Source organism: Cyanistes caeruleus, chromosome 4, assembly GCF_971803275.1.
Source record: "Cyanistes caeruleus chromosome 4, bCyaCae1.hap1.1, whole genome shotgun sequence".
Taxonomy (NCBI): Eukaryota; Metazoa; Chordata; class Aves; order Passeriformes; family Paridae; genus Cyanistes; species Cyanistes caeruleus.
The window spans coordinates 31,591,298-31,610,817 of NC_141704.1; the positions used below are offsets into that span (position 1 = coordinate 31,591,298).

Here is a 19,520-nt window from a genome sequence, read left to right on the forward strand (position 1 = left end):
CAGGCCTCTGATAGCTTTTAGGTGTGGACATTTTGTGAAATGAAGGTGTGGACAGACGTGGGTGTAACAGTTTGAAATTAGTTTGCATTCATGTAGCTCACTCCCTTCTTCTTTTTTCACTACCAAGTAAGTTTCTAACCACTTCTGTGTAAATATTGAAACTGGCTATAGAAAATGAGTCTTAAATGATTGCCATCAACTCTTCCTAAAGACCACAGGTTGTGACCCTGCCTGTGTAAATTCATTCCGGATCTCTGCCACCACCTGACATGTTCAAGGTGGGGATATCTCCTGCTCTTCCCTGAGGTTCATCAGAGCTCCTGCCCTCTCTAATAACAGCACTGAACTTACAGCATAACCACAGGTTAGAGCAAACACAAGAGACTGGGGGGAAGGGAGGGCAATCTGTGTCTCTGCTGGTGAGGCTGAATGGCCCTAGAGCAAGGGACCCTAGCCAGAGTGTTCAGGCAGGTCCTACCTTTCACATCAAGCCTTCTAAAGGACCAGTTATCCTCTCCAGAGGACTTCAGACCAGACTCAGTTAAGGGGAATGTGGGAAGGTAATAGCTCTTCCCTTCCTAGTGAGTCAAGGACCTTCAGTCTCACAGGACCCTCTTCTATGTGGTGGTGAGGGTACACAGATGCAAGCTCCGACTGCATAACAAGCCACAAGGTCTTTTCTTATTTTTCTGTGTGCACAATGCTCTTGGAAACTCTACCTTGCTGTCTCAGGGAGAGATGGTAAACAGAAGTCTGGCCCTGTTTTGCTGTGCTGCTCAAGGCCTGCCCTGAGTACAGCAGCAGGCTGGGGAGCTGAGGATGGAGAGGGCTTCAGAGGAAAGTGTTCATGGATGGAAAGGGGCCAACCCTCTACTGCTTCAATCCTGCCAGAAGAGATAAGAGCACTTGGGCGTTACACCTGTTCTGAATTTCACCTCGAGCTATTTATTCAATCATCACTTCTTATGTCTCTAACTTGGATCTCTCCTGCATGGGGATATTTTTCCCACATTGCCTACAACACAGCTCTACAACATAGACCATACAAAACAACCAAAAAACAACTCAAGGGGATGTGTATGGCCTCCTGGATCTGTGTGGAGGGCTGGGAGGAGAAACAGCACCTTTGTGCCTTACGGGAGAACAGAGCAGCACAAGTGCCTTCAAAAGCCCTGCTAATGCCAGCTCTCTCACCAACAGGAATATTGCTAAACCTGAGAGAGGACTGCATTTCTTCCTAGTTCACTCTATCCTTACAAGGTTCCACAAGAAAAACAGTTTGTGGGGGTCGGAGGAGGAGCAAGACTCAAAGTGACACTGAGCAGCCAGCGAGGCAGAAGAGTCTGATGACTTTATTCTCCCCTCCATTGACCATCCTCCAATTCTGGAGTGTTCATGCCCTGCCCCCACCCCAACCTGCTGCAGATTTAACACTTAAGAATCTTCCCTTTAACATGAAACCACTTCCCCAATCAGATGGGTTTTCTGAATCAAGAACTTCCTTTTCCCCCTCCTCTCTCCTCTGAGTATCTCAGACAAAAGCCTCTCACCACTAATTTTAGTCTCCTCAAACAGAGATTCCCAAAGAGCTGCTGGGAATGGAAATGCATTTGTGCATTTGCATTTCATTAGTAGCCAATGAGCCCCTGTTAAGTCATCGAAACATGCAGAGTTTCCTGCACTGCTGCAAGCTTGTGACATGCGATCGGGGTGGGCAGAGGATGATGAGAGGAAGGAGGAGTCGCAGGGAAACCCGCCCCACCAAAGCTGCTGCGGTCTTCTTAGCCAGCTCCAAGTTGTTTCAGTTCTGTGCAGCATCTGAACGAGCCGAATACAAGGAGGAAAACCACTGGTGTTGAAAATATATCGTGCTCTTCAGGATGGACCTTTGTCCTGCTGGTAAGCCTCAAACACCGTGTGCCTTTTTTGGGGAGAGGGCCGTGCACTCAGTTTGATGGAGAAGAGCACACCATGAAGTCCCAGCAGCCAGAGCGGGTGCTGCTGCTGCTGCTGGCTGGAGGAATGACATGCTGGAATATCCCTGGTGGTCCACTTAATTGCTTGTCAGTGTTCAGCATTAGGCATGGGTTTCTTTTTACCTGCTCTCCTTTCCCACCGGGAGAAATTTCCCCAGGGGTTTGAATGGCCTCTGTGCTGAGAGTGTCTCCACTCTGATTCCAGCGGTGCTGGGCTGAGCTGGGAGCTGACTGCTCAGCATCCGTGGTGTGTGTGACACCTGTGTGAGCGCTCGTAGACTTTGGCTGCTCTTCCTGCAGCTCTGGCCAGCTGCTCCGTGGTGTTTCCCTACAGATCCCAGGAGCTGGATTTGCGGAGCCTCTCGCGCGGTTGGGTATCCCATTGTGACGCTCTTGCACGGCTTTTGGTGCTGGGGCCTCCCTTGCTTATGGCCCTGTTAGAGGTGAGCAGCTGTGTTAGGGTTCTAGAAGCTCCAGGTGATCTACAGGTCTGCCTGGCTCTGAAATAATCTCAGTGGGCAGATGTGGGTGAGGGGAAATAAACCACATCTGAGGAACCGAGAGAGACCTTAGGTTTTATTTCCTGCTTTGGCAGGTGTTGGATAAAGTGGTTGGGATTCAGCAAGGAAAGGCACACCACCAGACTGATCATTTCCAGCTTCTGGCTGAGGAAGCTCTGAGTGTGTGTCTGTGCACAGCCAGCAAAGAGGGAGAGCTGAGTGGGAACAGGCTGAACAAAGGAAGGAAGAGGATCACCTTGCAATGTCTCTTCTCATTCTGCCTCTGTCCCCTCAGACTTTTGTGTATAGGATATGGAGCACAGAGTGAAAGCAAAAAGCCCAGTTTCAACAACCGTTGTGCACTTTTTAGCTCTGAGGCGTGTAGCCAAGGAAAAGGCGTGCTCAAAACACATACCAGCCTTGCTGGCCAGGGAAATTGGTGGTACCTGTAGGAGCTGAGTTCTTGCCAGCAGCTGACTGGTGTTGAATGTTGGTGAAAATGGGTCTCTTTTGATCACACAGCCCTCACTACCTGAAAGCAACTGTGGACAAAGCTTCTGCAGGACAGACTGGGCAGGAGGAGGGATACATCATATTTTGCTATTAATTTTGGGGTGTACCTTTGATGGAAACTGAGGGTCTCCTAACTGGAGGTCTGACACAGACATTCATTTAAGTTATGTGTACTGAGTTAATTATGTCTTGAAAGTTACACATACAAGCAATTATACTTTCAAGGAAGTATACACGCTGCAGTAGCACAGTGAGATCCTATTCAGGCACAGTTCTGGTAGAGGCAGAACCTGGAGACAGGCAATGCCTGGAGAGATGTGCTGGCTCTGACCAGTGATTTTGCTCAATCCCATCCTGTCATTCCACAACTGGGTGAGAAAGTGGGTTTGTTTGATGCTGAACTCCCTGGGGAGCCAAGGCTGCCACCAGAAACAGTTTCCCAGTGAGCTGCAGCGTACTGAATGCATTTGGAATTGCTCAGTTGTGGCACGATTGTCCTGAAGGTCAGAGGTGAGGCATGTACACCTTTCTATGGGGCCCCTCCAACCTGGTGACATGATGGTCCTGCTTTGTACACGTCTGTTTGCAAGTAAGGCTTGATGCCTTGGGGGGGCTGCTCTCCCTGCAGTGTGTGTCCTCTTCCAGCTTCCTTCAGAACCCTCTCAGGATTGTCTGAGTGAGGCCACAGAGCTGGTGTGCCAAGCCCTTGAGATGGATGTGTGAAACACGGGAGAGCAGACTGGTGCTGTGGTATCCTGTGCTGGGGTGTGTGGGGTAGGAGCTGTAGTCAAAAGCCACGGGAAGCTATCCTGAAGGATGGGTGTAAGTTCTCACGTGGGACAACATAAATTCTTCTTCCCAGCTTTCCCACCCCCTCATAGCTGAAACGTGCAAATCAAACCTGTTGGGATTTATGTTGAATTTCTTCTGACACCAGCTGGCAGAGAACTGTGGAGTGGCTGCAGGAGGGAGACACACATGACTGGAGGGAATTGAGGACTGGCAGGCTTTCTGTCATCTCCCTGCTGCTAGACTGGTACCTGGCTGTGGAGGTGTGGTCTGTACTGGAGATGACACAGCAGCCATATTAAAAAAAAAAGAAAAGGAATCTCAGATGAAATTTTTCTACCAGAGAAGCTGCCCATCAGGCTGCTCTGCCTTTGTGCTGCTGTGGGTGGAGGTGCCCCAACCCATTAGCAGAGACACTGAAAGCCCTCCATTGCCTTGCAGATGGGCCTGATGAACCTCTGCTGTCCTGCCGTGGGTGTGTAACACACCACTCTGCAGCAGTGGCACAGATGCAATCGTTCTTCATAACCCTCCCCTGCTGCTTCTGCAGTTCATCCTTCCAGCTCTCCTGGGTGGTCACTTCCCACCTACCTTTGTGCTTCAAAAGCCACCTCCCTATTCCTATAATTTTCCATGGGACTGAGAGCCTTACGCCTGGGTGGTTCAGCACAGCCTTTGCAATGGGAAGTGAAATCAGCAAACACAGAACTCTCTGCTGGCCACACAAGTACCCAGATGTTTGGGCAATTCCAACCTGTCCTCTGGATGGAGAGGCTGAAGGCATAAGCCACCACAACTGGAACTGAAGTGACTTTTTTGAGTGACAGCACTGAAAATACAATCCTGGTTAGTTCATGAGGAACTGGCAGGTCTTTTTATCTGGGTCTGCATTGAGAGGGGGAAATAACCTCAGAAGCAGGTGTAAGACCCACAAATGTGATGCTGATGCGCTTTCCTTTCAACATTTGTTCTCTGAAAATAAATTCTTAACAACAGCCCAGTGTCCTCTCTGTAGAGGATACAAGCCATTTTTTATGTGTCTGAACAGGAAAACTTCAGTGTTGGTTGGGCTGACAGCATCCTTCTGAAGCCTGCAGGTGGTTTTGTGGTGTGTTCTTCTTCAGGGTGAAATTTCCCCTGTTCAGAGAACCCTGACCAGGGCTATGCTTCGTCTGTGTGCTGACCTAGTCCTGGAGGGAAGTAGAACGAGGGTGGTACTGAGGACTTTGACAAGGCATGTACCATTTTCTAAGGCTACCAAAGACTTAAGCTGTGTAGGAAACCTGACAAAGGCCCTCTCTGCAGCTCAGTCTAAATTGCTCTAAAAGTTTGATCCATCCTTTTTTTTCCAAACTGTGTCACCCTTTCCTACTTTTTTAACCCTTGATTCCTTCCCCTTCTCCACGACTCATTCTTTTTCTCCCCTGCCCTCCCCACACACACAATCCTTCCCACACTTTTCTCATTCTGACAAACTGGGCAGGTGGGAGTTGGGGTTTTCAGATGTTCAGGAGGAAGGGGGACTGTGTTGTTTACAGCCTTGTTGGGGGTCGTGTGGGTGAGATGGTGTCCTCTGGGAGCCTCATGACTCTTTGAGATGCTTTAGTAGACACAGAACAACTGAAGCAAAGCAACCAGCCACACCACAGAGTTTGCTGGTGGGGCAGGGGAAGGCAAGGCTCCTCAGGGTTGTCCTCTTTTGTGGAAAGAAATACAGGGCAGAAGGTCTTAGTTGTAATTTGTCAAGGAGTCACCTCAGTGATTCCACAATTACAAGCCCCGACAGGAGTGAGAGAGATAGAGCTGGAGAGACTGAGAGGCCAGCCTGATCTCCTGCAGACACCACAACTGCAGGATACATAAATTAAGCTAAAGGGCATGGGCACTGCTCAGAGGCACAGGGCTGACATTCAAAGGGAAGTCAGCAACCCACCTAACAAGTACCAGAGCCACTGCATGTTTTCGATTGGTTTTCTTTGTGGTTACTTTTCATTTGTTTGTGTTTTTGTTTGCTAGCCTTCCTGCCTGCTTTGGTTTTCCCCTCACCTACAGATCTGGCTGTTGCAAGCTTTTGGATGCCTTTTTCCTTCCCTCTTGACTGGCTTCATCAATCACTCAGCTTCTTGGTGCTCTTCACAAGGGCTGCTTGTGAGGCTGGGAGGGCATGTGGGTCCTTCCCAGCCTGGCTTCGTGCTGGATCCTTGTCCAGTGCTTTACTCCCACAGACTCAGCAGCCTCTCCCCAGGGAATGCAGTGCTTGAAACCATCAGGAAGAGTGGCAGGAGAGAGGCTGCAGCCTGAGAAAACTAACAGGAGAACACTTAGCAGATGGAAACCCAACCAGCCAGGAGGATGGGGGGAAGGCGGGTCTTTCTGGGCTGTTGTGGCCATGACAGGAAAGAAGCATACTAAGATGATTGCCCTTGTCGCTTTTCCTTCTGTCTGTCAGGGCTGCTTCCTTCCCTTTTTTCCTTCCACTCATATTTATAGCAGTTGTTTTTCATGTGAGATCCACACTAAGACAATTTCCAACGCAACTGGTGCTACTTCCCTTTTTTCTGGGAAGACGGGAGGCCCAGGGAATTTTGCCTTATGAAACAGTGGAGCAGGGCATCCAGTGACTTGACCTGGCTTCCTGGGAAGATTTATCTTGCAGTGTTTAGGTGCAGCAAGGACCCTGCCTGCAAGTTCACCAGTGCTCTCAGCCTTCTGCAAGCTCTGCTTTTTTCCTGGGGCCTCACCTTCTGCTTTGTCTCCTCTCCAGGGCTGCAGCCTTCTCCTGCTCCTTACTGAAGAAGCTATGTTTCTCCTGGATTATATTTAGCAGCAGCACTGTCACCCCAATTTTTTTAGGTCTTTTATGAATCATATTGTGGTTGCCTTGGCTTTGCTGCTATTTGTTTAAGTTCCTGTACATTACAAGGAAGCTTACTCATAATTTCTGCATTTTCTGCTGTTCACAGAACAACAGCTGCCCAAAGACATTTTTCAGCAAGGCTTTCATCCCCCAGATCCTGCCCTCCTACTTGAAAAATCTCGGCTTTCTCTCTGCAGCCATTTCTGACTCTATCTGTGGCCGATCAACTCATGAAGCCAGTGGTTTTATTGGAAGGTTTGGAGGTAGATGAAGTATTTAGGTCATAGATTTTCAGTACCTGAGGATGACTGACATACCAACCACCAGAGAGCATTTAATGAGACCTCTTCACCGTGCTCAGGGTGAGCAGAATTGGCTGAATAGGCAGTGGGTGTCTGCAGGGTCAGCTGAGAGGGCTGTGCAGAGCCTCTGGTTGCAAGGAGAGGGGGTATGGTCTGTGCTGCACACTCTGGACTGAGAACCATTTGCAAGGCAAAGGTGAGGTGCAGTGGTTGCAACAGCAGGGAGCACAGATGCTGAAACACAGAAATCAGAGTTGTTGTGACCCTAGGAGAAGTTAAGTGCTGAGAGGTTGGGCAGCTTTTTCCATGATATGTTGGCCGTGGTAGAGTTTTCACAGGAATCTTTATTCTTTCAGAATCAACTGGCTTGAGTGGGGCTGAAGAGGCTGAAATAGAGACAATCAGGAAGCACAGGCAGGAGCTTTTGGATGACATTAAGGTAAGGAGCATCCTGACCTTTGTGCCTGCCTTCTCAAATCTGATTCACCAAGGAGCATCTTTGCATAACAGTCCAGGCCATGCAGAAGTGCTCTTGCACTGGAGACATTTTCTCTGTCATGATCCAACTTCAGTTTTAAACTTCAGGCTGCCCTGTCCTGTTTGCTACCAGGGTACATCCAGCCTGTGGTACTCTCTGCTGCAGGAGCCATCAGCTGCCCTTAATGGGATATCTGAAAAAGGCTTGGTCAGATTATGAGCAATGTTGAGTTGGGATTGCATATATTTAGGATTAAAGAAATGCCTTCACTAAATTGTACTGGCAGGCATCTGGCTCAGCATTTATGATTCTTTATAATTACTGATTACCTGCTAATTGCATACCAATCCTAGTTACCTGCAGCATCCCCCTGTGTTTATCAAACTTCTGTTTGCTTTGTGGACCTCTAACATGCATGAAGGATCCTGTCTCTTCTAAGAGGTCTCATGGCAGAACCTTCCACACAAGTTTCTGTGGCTGAACTTGCTTTTCTTCTTTCCTTTTAGCAGACTCAACCATTTCCCCAGTAGCTCCTAAAATGTCTGAAAATAACAGCTTCAAAATCAGTCACTAAGACTGCATCACAGTCCTGTATGGTGCAGTGCCCTTTCTATTCCGTTCTGCCTCCACCATGAAATGTGGTTTCCCATTTGAGAGAGCTTATAGCACTGAATCATTGGGCTTGGACTGATTTTTCCACAACATGAAGCTGTCCAGATGCCTAGGGAATAGCTGCGATATTTCCTGGCACAGAGTAAAGGATTAAGCCAATCTACAAATTACTTCTTAGGCTTCCAGACCTCCTCTCTCTGCTGCAAACCAGAATGGTCTCTTGTCCCCCCTTGCAAAACAGATTATGAATGTGTGTGCCTGGGATTTGCTTGTGCGCGGTTTGTCTCTCTTCAGTTTCCAGAACAGGCGATGGGCACTGTAGGAGCAGGGTACTCGAACAGGAATACTACATTTTTTTGTCCACTATGGACAGAGAAAGGTTGCTAGACTGCACAAACCCATGTTTTAAAACCCAAAGCCATTAAACAATGGGGTACACAGTGTCCAGTGGAGTGAGTTTAGGTGAAAAGAGTGCCATGAAACAAGAGACATTTTACCCAGGGGATTTTTTTCAGAACATGTCTATCAGTACCTTAAACACACTTGGGGGTGTATCTGGGGAAAGAGGGGGGAGGAGAAGAGAGGATGAGTCTTGGCTTGCAAGAAACACTGTTAAAAGAGAGCAGTAAATAAAATAACAAATTGATAATAATTTGAAAGTCATGAGCTGAGATCATGGCTCTGTTACATTTGTGCAACACCTGAAACTTAGTAAGAACACTCACAGCTCTGGGGACCAATGGAGCACAACAGAAGGTGGCCAGAACAAAACTGAAACTCAGAAGCTCTTTTGAACTATGGAGTATTGCAGAAATTCAATTTCTCTATCTGATTATGTGCTCTATCCACATCCTCATTCCTTGATGAAAAAGGATCTGACATAAAAAACCCTTCTGCCTGTTCTGGATGGTATGGGGAAGAATTTGGGTGATTCCTGGAAGACAGCTGTGATGCACTTTGGCTTTGAGGTGGAACATAACTGCAGGATGTAAGCAAGGAGATATAGACACCTTCATTTCCATGGTAACACAGAACATTGAGCCAAGGCAGCCATGGTCTGTCATGGGACTAAAGGAAAGTGAATTCCACAATTGATTTTTTAAAATCTGGCAGTAATTACTTTAACCTTACTCCTCCTCTCTGGGTTTTTTTGGTTTTTTTTTTTCTCCACCTGAAGAGTTATCTGCTCAATGGTATTTAAATGGTATTTGTGTTTCACAATACAGCCACATTGTGGGCTCATATTGATGTCACAGTTACCAGTTCCACTTCTCCTTTCCTGGATGTGTAACAGGGCTATGCAAAATAAAAGCTCAAGAGGAATAGGCACAATGGAAGGATTCTTGCATCTGACATTGTTTGAGGAACTGAAATCAACAGTGGGGTGAGTTCTCTGACACTCACCACACCGATTAAGGTCGATTTTTCCAGTCTTGATTGACAATAGGCATGAGAACATCCTTCTTTCCCTCTTTCCAGTTGTTTTCATCTGGACTCCAGCAGGGTCATTCCAGAGCAGTGTCCAATTCACAGGCATCCTTGGTGGCCATGACCACCTGACCTGTCCTTTTCCTATGACTGAGGGAAGAAGTAAGACATGCTCTTATGCTTCCTACAGTGTCTGCTGTTTTTCCCTCCATTTGCCATCATCTTCCTGATACTTCTTTTGCAGAAGCTGAAGGAGGAGATTGCAGAGGTGTTTGCAGAGATTGAGTGTTTCCAACAGGCAGAGGAGAAGCAAGAGGCAGACAACAGTCCTGGAGAGCAGACCAGGCAAGTGAAATGAATATTCCTTTGCTTACAAAGTCTCTTTTTAAGTTGAGAAAACAAGAACACTGATGGCACTCAGTTCACAACAAAGGCAGGGAAATGAGGCCAGGAGGGAAGTGGGCAGGGAAATGAGGCCCTTCTATCCTCTTATTTCTCATTATTTCTTGATAGTCAGGCGCCTGTCCTTGAGATATCTCACCTTGCGAGTGAAATGACGTGGTCCTTTATTCTAAGTTTGAATTTTCCTTCTTTTTTTGTGTTCGCAGCAAGCTGTCACAGAGGGATAAAGTTCTGTCCCTGGGCCGGAAGAAATTCAACATGGATCCTGAAAAGGTAGGATCTGTTCATTTCACCTATGAGGATAAAGCTGGGAGGAAGAGCCTCTGCTGGCTGCTGTTCCAGTTGCAGCCACTGATGTCAAAGGAACCATGGCAGGGGACTGTGGGGATGGGTTCCTGCCTTGCTGAGGCCCCTGCTGGGAGCAGCCTCCAGCCTGCCCCTGACTGAGGTCTTCTGATATCATCAAGCTGTGTTGCCTCCCCCCATCATGGGCTTAGAGGCCACGCCATACAGTTCAACCCAAACCTAAGAGAAGTAAAACGAGGATGGTTTAACGCTGCCAGCATTCCATGAGAGCCAAATTTCCTTCAGCACAGCCCTTCTTGACTGTGAGAGGCTAGGAGCTTGCTATAGTGTGATAGAGGAGGATGAACTAAAAAGAAGGTGAGAAGTTTTGAGAGCGTGTCAGGTTCCTTGGCTCATTCTGAACAGAAGAGGACAGAATGCCTCTGTCGTTTTGGAAACATTTTTGGTTGAACTGTGGAGTAAACACAGCTTTCCCACTTTCTGGGGCTCTGACCAGTGGTGTCAAGACTCCATAGCCTTGAGCCCTCTGCAGAAAGCTCTAAAACCATCGCAATTAAGTAGAGAAGATGTGAGACAGTTCCCTCTTCCTTCCTCTTCGCTGGCAGAACTTTTTTGAGCTCTTCAAGGAAAACCACAAAGCTGTGATCAAACGATAGCTGATCATCAGCTCTCCACCACAGCTAACATATCATCAGGTGGCTGCAGCTCTGCATGACAGCTTTTCATGCCTCCTCTGTGCCCTGCTGAGAGTGTCAAGATGCCCTCCCCAGTGTCCACACTCCAGCTGGAGTGTTTGCCAGTCCCCTGGACATCCCTCTGCCGGTGGGAGCTGTCTCAGAGCAGTGATAGTACTTACAGCCTGTGTGAGAGGTGCTTTTATTTTGCCTTTCTGTCTGACCTTGCTTTGAAGCCCCTGAGGCATCTCTCTCTGGCATGCTGTGCAGGAATACTCAAACTAATTCTAACCCTAAAGCAGTTTAGCTTTAGGAGTTCAATGCCAATCAGACTGGTCAAAATGTTATATACTGTGTGCCCATATAATGGTTTTTATATTATAATGGTATAATATAACCATCTCTGATTATTGCCTCCCTCCTGCTACATGCCATACAGTAGGAGGTGCTGCAATGCAAGGAAACTTCTTTGCCCCTCTTATTTTTGCTGCCTCACCTTCCTAAGGTTGCACTCCATCCATGCAATGCTGATACTTATAAATGAGTTCCTATCTCCAAGATCCCATGGAAAGCTCCTGAGGCTAGGGGAAGTAAGTGTTAGGAATCTGGCTGATAAAAACCTTTGGGGAGAAATACTTTCTTCTGGAAAATATGGCCCCATCATCACTGCAATGCTTTTCAAAATTAAATTGATCTCACTGAAAATCCATCTGGGGAAAAAGAAAGTAAAATAGAGTGGAAAAAATCTCACCAAAATTTTGATTTCTTTTTTTAAGACTGCTTTTTCTTTGGGGTATTTTAAAAATAGTTTCATATATATTACAAAGGAAAGTGAAATAATTATATTGAAGTAGAACATTTTGATGGATCTAAAACAATTTTCATTCCGTTATTGGATATTGCAGAGAGAATTGCATATGGTCTGGAGAACTGCAGATATTGTCAAGAATCTTTTGAAAAAAGCCCCAGCTTTTTCTCTGGCTTTAAAAATCATTAAATCCTCTCTAAAATAGGATATTGACTCTTTGCACAACCCAACTCACAACCTCTATATTCCTTTAAAAGCATATTCCATCCTTATTGTGTAGGAGGGATGGAGCTGAAAAGATTGCAGACTTCTCTGTTCTGTGGCATAGAAGAAAAATCTAGGAAAAAATTGTTTCAAATTCTCTCAAGCCCATATTTTTGTCTGAGTACATTTTTTTTTTATTATGCCTCCTTTTAAACAAACAATTTTTCTTTTAAGTTAAGTTAATTTAGGAAAAATAAAAAAGACATTTAGGAACAGAACACCAAGACATTTTGATTGAAAATATCAAAATTTATTATTTTGACTTTTCCTTTTTTGGACTTTAAATCTACATTGCCCTATTTTGTTTGCTTGAGTTTCCATCCCAGTGAAACATTTATCCAAATCTAGGAACAAAATGAGAATGGGACTGACAACCCATAGTGGATGGAGAGGGATTGAATAAAGATGAGACCATGACTGTGGTAAAGGGGCTGGGGAGCAACAACGGAGCAAGTCCATCAAAGCTAAGGAAGGCTGACATCAGAGTGTTTGGATTCTACTTTCCCATTAGACCACAGGGCTGTTCTACTTCCCTGTCTTGCTTCTCCTTCCCAGGGGATCCAGTACCTGATCGAGCACCAGGTATTGTCCTCAGACCTGCAGGAGATCGCCAGCTTCCTCCACAAGGGTGAAGGCCTGAACAAGACAGCCATTGGGGATTACCTGGGTGGGAGGTGAGTAACCCAGCAGGAGGAGACCCCTTGGTGCCCTGTCCTGCCTGGCCCCTCTGAACTATCCATTTTGGATGACCTGTGGCAGACCTCATCCAGGTGCCAAGACTGAACATATCTCCAACCACAGTGGGCTGGGTGGGCAGGACAGCCCTGGGAGGGTCTTTGGAGTGTGACTGAGGCTGGCTGTGTGGGATCATACATATACACATACATACATACATACATACATACATACATACATATATGGGATCAGTCGTCTCCGACTGCAGTGTGCACCTTGGCTTCTTCATGGTCAGAGTGGAAGTGAGACTGGCATGGAGCCAGGTGCATGTTGTCACAGCAAGGAGCATCCAGACTGAGCAGGGTCAAAGCTCTCTTCTGACCTTTTCCCTCTGTCCTTTCCCAGGGACCCCACCAACATTCAGATCCTCCAGGCCTTTGTGGCGTGTCACCAGTTTGCCAACCTCAACCTGGTGCAGGCGCTGAGGTGAGTGAGCGTGCTGGGGCAGGGGACAATGCTGGAACCTGCTCAGCCACCGGGTCTTACCAGCCAGGAAGGTCAGGATTTCCTCTTGGGCTGAAACGGGAGCTTCCCGAGGCCCTGCTGTGTGTGTTGGCTCCAGGGCTGTTACTCTGTGAGGGGTCAACAATTTCTCAGGGGGGTGGGAGACACTTTTATGGCCCCCTGATTGGATTGCCCACGTGCAGAAAAGAGGTTACTGTAGTTTCAGTGTCTGGGGGGATGAAAAAAGTTATTTTTGGCAGCAGGAAACATCTGTCCTCAGTGCCCATTACCTCAATAACAAAGTCACTCTGTTTTAGGGCACCTTGCTTTATTACAGGCCACCTCCTGGCAGGAGTCTTTCTCCCAAGCTCCCTGCTGCCTTGCAGGGCTCTCATTAGGGAAGCAGAGCCATGATTTCAAGGAGGCTTAGCTCTGCTTCCTTCATTCAGGGTATTTGAGGCTGCTGTATCCAGGCAGTTTCTCGAGAGGAGCAGAGCTCCTGCTCTGTGCCCTGCGTTGTCTCCCCAGTGCAATGGGATGACTTCTCTTATCTCCATGGTGTTGCATGGGTTGAGGAGAGGCCTCCATGTCCCTTGGGCCCAATCTGACTGCTGCTCTGACCCCCTGTTCCCGACAGACAGTTCCTCTGGAGCTTCCGGCTGCCTGGGGAGGCGCAGAAGATTGACCGGATGATGGAGGCCTTTGCCAACTGGTACTGCAAGTGTAACCCAGGAGTGTTCCAGTCCACAGGTAGTTCTGGGAACTCTGGGTAGGGTGGGCCTGTAAAGCTGAGCTATGCTGTTTGCTAGGGAGAGGAGCCTTCCTTTTCCATTCACAAAGCACAGGCAGCATCACTTGGAAGTGTGTTTCCCCTTAAGCTAAAGGAGGCAGCCCAGTTCCTGTGAAGCTTTTCATTAAACTGAGCATCTTCAGTCCTCCTTTTGCTGCTGTGCTCCAGGCCCTCCCAATGGGCAACAGACTGGAGAAGGGCTCCTAGCCCCACATGAGGTGTTACCTCATCACAGCAGGGATAGCACTGACAGATGTAGATGTAGGTCTGCAGCAACTTTCTTGCTGGCAGAGCCAGCAGTTGTTAAACTGCATCTGCTCAACTTGCCCCGTTATCCTGAGGGCATGGAATCACCTCCATCATAGGAAATCAGCTGGGTCCCTCCTTCTCTAGCAGAGGGAATATCCCCTTTATTCTCCTACAAATGAGAGGATGACTCTTCTTCAGTGACTAGAAACCAAGCCACCTGTGGTGTACATTGATCTGCCCTCTAAGACAAGTGCCACCCATCCTGATTTTCTTTCTCGTTGCTAGATACCTGTTATGTACTCTCCTTCTCTATCATCATGCTTAACACCAGCCTGCACAACCCCAATGTGAAGGACAAACCCCACTTTGAAAGGTTTGTGTCCATCAACAGAGGCATTGACAATGGAGGGGACCTCCCAGAAGAGCTTTTAAAGGTAAGAAGAATTCCTATTTTCTCATCCCCTGGGGTCCACTGAAAAGCAGAGATGCAGAGACAGGGGATGCATCCATTAGTAAAGCTGCATTTTCCCAAAGGCTCAGCAGGCATGGGACCTGCCCTGTGAGGTAAAGTGGAGGTGGGCAGCCTGCCTGTATGTGTCTGCCTTCACCCAAGCAGCCTGGGCAGAATAACTTCTGTCTTGTGTCAAAGGGGATGCCTGCATCCCACACCTGGGTTTGCTGAGCAGCATCCCCTCAGGGTAGAGGCTTTAGATCTTTCTCCAGAGTGTCATTTCTTTCAGGCAATTTGAGGAAAGTTGAAGGAGCCTGTAGTCTCTTTTTTTGGGTTTTTTTTTTCCCTTGGCTTGGATTTGTGTAATAAATGATGGCAAATACAATGATGTGAACAACATTTCAGTATCCTTTGGAAGCCAGTAACCTGCCTCCCTGTCACTCTGCTCTTATGAATGTCAGCCTTTGTGCCCCTCAGTGCCAAAGCTTTGGCTCTGTGAAATGTGCCTCCTCGTGGCCATGCAGCTCTACGTGCTGGTCTCCACATTCCACTTCCCGGCAGCGTTTGGCACCACCAACCCGGGCTCTAAATGGGGCTGCATCTCTGCCGTGTTGAGTCCCATCCTAGTGCCTTAATACTACCCACAGCACTTGTGACATGCTGGGCTTGGTCACTGCAGCTTGCCTTGCTATGAGAGCACCATTTTACGGCTGCAGTTTTCCAAACTGAGAGCCTTTTTATGACACAAGAAGCATAAAAGAGCTGGTGACCCACCTGGAGACCCTGTGAGGTGCAGACTGGGGACTACTTACCCCCAGTGCTCATTGTGTGCTCTGCTGCCCTTCACCCAGCTTCCCTTGTGAAAACAGAGTGATGGGCCAGATGGACCTAGGATAGTTGTGTATTTGCTTTGTCAGAAATCAATCTTTCTTTCTCTCTCTGTTTCTCTCTCTCTCCTTCCCCACCAATGCTGGGGGGCAGAATCTATTTGAAAGCATAAAGAACGAGCCGTTCTCCATACCAGAGGACGATGGCAACGATCTCACCCACACTTTCTTCAACCCTAACCGTGAAGGCTGGCTGCTGAAGCTAGGTAAGGGGGAAGACTCCCCTAGCTCCTCTGCCCCCCCTGTTTGCCTACCTCCCACCACAAATCTCCCCTGGGAACCTGCCATCATCTCCGCTGTCCTTCGCTCCTGTCTGCTGCGGTGGGCTGAGGCTGACACCTGCTGTTGAAACTGGATGCCTGCTCCATCGTCCCAGCTCCTGCAGGCTCTGCTCAAAAAGAGACTCAAAAACATATCCCTCCCCATTCCCAGCCCCATCAGAAAAAAATTGGCTCCGTGTGTGTGTCTATCACATGGCATCGCATCAGTGCTACCCATGGTGTCTCCTTGGGGCTCACCTACAGGGAGAGCTGGGAGGGTGTGACTGTGTGTGCATGGCTGGAGCTCGGGGGAAGGATGGAAAAATGTGTGACTAATGGCTTCTGAACCTCACTGCCTTTAGGAGGACGTGTGAAAACCTGGAAACGCCGCTGGTTCATTCTGACCGATAACTGCCTGTATTACTTTGAATATACCACGGTAAAGGCTTCACTCATGGTTGGGAAACTGTTCTGGGTGGTTTTGGGCCTCTGAGGGGCCAGGGAGGAGCAGAGGGTAGGAGACAAGTCTCCCCCTTTTACCCCGTGCTCCCAGACTGATCTCACACCTCCACTCTCTCCTGTGCTCTTTGCTCACCTCCTGTCTGGAGGAGGAGAGGGGCTGGACACTGCAGCTGTGGTCTCCTCTTGACTAAACTCCCCATTGTGTCAATGGAAGGGGTCTCCTGAGGCATTACTCTGCCCTTGTCACCTCCACACAGGGGAAATTAGAGAGGTTCTAAACAGTGGCATAGATTTGGGCAGCATGTTGGGTGTTAATTCATGTTTCCCTTCCTTCAGGACAAAGAGCCTCTGGGTATTATCCCTTTGGAGAATCTGTCAGTCCGGAAGGTGGATGATCCCAAAAAGCCAGTAAGTGTCCACTGGTTGGCACTCTGCCAACACAGGCTATGAGATGGTTGGAGGGAAGAGAAGATGGCACACAAATTATTCCTACTCTACACAAATTGCTCTTACTGTAATTGCTTCTCAGAGGGCAAGTGCCATTGCAAACTGCCTTGTACTGCCATCTAAACATGGCTGTGCTTTTAATTTACATTTTTGGTGTGAGTACAGAGCTGTTCTTTGGCTGACTGTATTGTATGTTTCCACATGTGTACTTGTGTGTAGGGGGGCAGAGATGAATGCACACAGCTGACTTCCTACTTACTTTGCACCAGGAGATGTGGGTTTAATTTCTCTCCTCAGGACTCTCCATAATGAGTTACAGCACATGTAGACTAAACAGAACTGTTGGTGCTAGGGAACTTGCCCAGGAAGTGACACTTTTTCTTCTGTGTGTCTTTTGTGGATACCCACTCTTTGATGTGTCATGGCTCTGGGAAAAGTGCCTTCTATCTGTGTGGTAGGCAGAAAAGAGGATGTTGCATCTTCTTAAAAAGGGGAGGGATTTGCATGAGTGGAGCTGAGTGACAGATCCTAGAAGGTGTGTTTTGGTAAGTGGTGATGCTCCATCTCTCCATAAAGCCTGTTTTAGTGTGCAGTCCTTCACAGGAGGGGTGTATTTACCTAAGGAAGGTCATCTAACTCTTTTTGGGGAGGGAAAATACAGGGTCTGTTGCATTTCAGACACTCCTCCCTGTTACCCATGGTTGAAGGCAGCAGCCTCCCTGGTCTCCCCTGTCTTATTCTACTGCTCCATTTTGTTTCCTTTCTGACAGAACTGCTTTGAACTCTTCAATCCCAACTGCAAAGGGCAGAAGATCAAAGCCTGCAAAACAGATGGGGATGGGAAGGTGGTTGAAGGCAAGCATCAGTCCTACAAGATCTCAGCAGCCACTCCAGCAGAGCGTGATGAGTGGATTGAGGCAATACGGTGAGGAGAACTTGAGGCCTGCATTGTCTTTTTTCAGCCCCAGGGACAAATGGTCACACAGTTTATTTGGCTATCAAAGCTTGAAAAGGGAGTGGGGGTGGAAAGAAATGTTTAAAGTCCAATAGCTATGGTATCCCTTGACTTTGAAGAGTTTTAAGGTCCCTTCTGGAGAATCTCTAGCCACAGCTAAATTCTCTGCTGTGAGTCTGCAGATCTCCAGTGCTACGTTTTGATAAGTGGTATCCCTACAAGCTCAGTTAGTTTGTCTGTGCTGCTCTGCATCATTAAATCTCTTTTGCCCCCATTTCCTCTACTTTCCAGGACCAGCATCACACAGGATCCTTTCTATGATTTGGTCTCTGCCCGTAAGAAAAAGATTGCCAGCAAAAACTGAACCATGACCTGGTCACCGGCGTCAGAAAGGTGTAGGTTGCTGGACAGCTTCCCTCTCACACTGGACTCTTCCAGTGAAGAAATTTGGGAGCTAAGGTTCCCTCTGCCTCCCACTTAGCAGGCAGATGACTGACAGGACAGCTTACCCTCTTTGCTTCTTCCCCTTCCAAGCTGAAGGCAGAGGCGCAGGGTGCGATCCACTGAGGACTGTCAGAGCCGTGGGCGTGGGGGTGCCCATGTCCGAACATAAAGGCTCAACAGCAACTGGCCTTTGGGTTCTCCCACGTAGGCCCAGAGATGTGGGACAGGATCTGAGAGGAGACAGGAATGTCTGCACAGTGTCTCCAGCCCCTCCTGTTGTCACACCAGGCCAGGGTATTTTTCTGTGAGGGACCATGTAGATTCTCTTGGAGCAGCTGAGCTCGGTCCAGTCAGCTGCAGAGCAGAAAGGCCCCAGTGCTTTCTCTTCCATGAACAGATGTGTAGTGGTTGTGGGGTGGAGGCCACCGATATTTAGAAATTCACTGTGAAGCCAGAGGTGAAGGTAAGGTAAGAAGCCCTCAGTTCAGAAGAAATCCCTCTCTCCCCTTTCCTAAAAGTCTGTAGTGAGGAGTGTAGTCCTGGGAAGTCCCTGCTCTATAACTGAGTCAGAAATTTAAAAAAGTTAAAGATACTGGATCCCTATTCAATATAAGGCCTAACTGAGCATAGAGATACTGTGGGACCAGGAAAGCAGCTCTGGGTGTTTTGTCTCTCTTTTTTGAGACTCGTGGCCCAGCACAGATTTCCTTAAGGAAGAAACCCAAACACTAGCACTCCTTCTGGCCGATGGCTGCCCAACAAATGTTGGTTCCTTGAGCAGCTCAGAGGCCTGGGTTTTGTATCTGAAAGTTTTGCAGTCAGACAGCATGAAAAAATGGAGGTACATATATCTCCCTGCCAGCACACACACACACACACATGCACACACACAGGCATCCATTCCCATCTTCACACAATGCTATCATCTGGAGTCTGGGGGTTTTGTCTCTCGTGTAAAGACAGAAATAAAAGTGCTTCAAACAGACCCCAGACTCAGGGTAATGTGATCATTTTAGTGATAAAGTCAGAGGACGTGAGATAAGAGTATCATGTTCCAGTGCCCAGCAGAGCAGCCTGAGCACCGCTGCAGTCTCTTGACTTGTTCCTTCCTGAAGAGGGCTGTATCTACCAGGCAATCTGCAGCAGGCCCAGCACAGCCCCAGTATTCATTCTGCTTCTTTTCGCCAAGCCACAGGAATGTTGAATTAATTTCGAGAGGCAGGGAGCGTATCTCAGAGCTGAAGCACGCGCTCACCCTGGAGAAGGAACGTGAAGGTTTTCTTCTGCTCATGCCTGCAAATGTCTCCTGCTCTGAGTCTCTGTTACTGATGTGATAGAGAGTGAGTTTGCTGCCCACTGCTCTGGAGCACGCGTGCTTGCACACACACATTCACTCCTGCTTCGGGGTCAGTGCAGAGAGGCAGGCTCGTGTCCAGAGGTGGAAGAGAAGTCAGAATATGGCCCCTTACCTTGGCAACGACTCCCAT

General features: G+C 48.0%; 1 protein-coding gene across 1 annotated transcript; it reads left to right on the forward strand.

Annotated features, from left to right (window-relative positions):
* Positions 1-1,526: 1,526 nt before the first annotated feature.
* Positions 1,527-19,018, forward strand: CYTH4 (cytohesin 4). The gene is made up of 13 exons (XM_023935705.2): positions 1,527-1,899; positions 7,294-7,376; positions 9,700-9,800; positions 10,064-10,130; positions 12,465-12,583; positions 12,990-13,070; positions 13,726-13,838; positions 14,413-14,561; positions 15,560-15,671; positions 16,088-16,164; positions 16,524-16,595; positions 17,405-17,559; positions 17,881-19,018. The coding sequence occupies exons 1-13, from the start codon at positions 1,881-1,883 to the stop codon at positions 17,951-17,953; spliced, it is 1,221 nt and encodes a 406-aa protein (XP_023791473.2). The 5' UTR covers positions 1,527-1,880; the 3' UTR covers positions 17,954-19,018.
* The last annotated feature ends 502 nt before the right edge of the window (positions 19,019-19,520 follow it).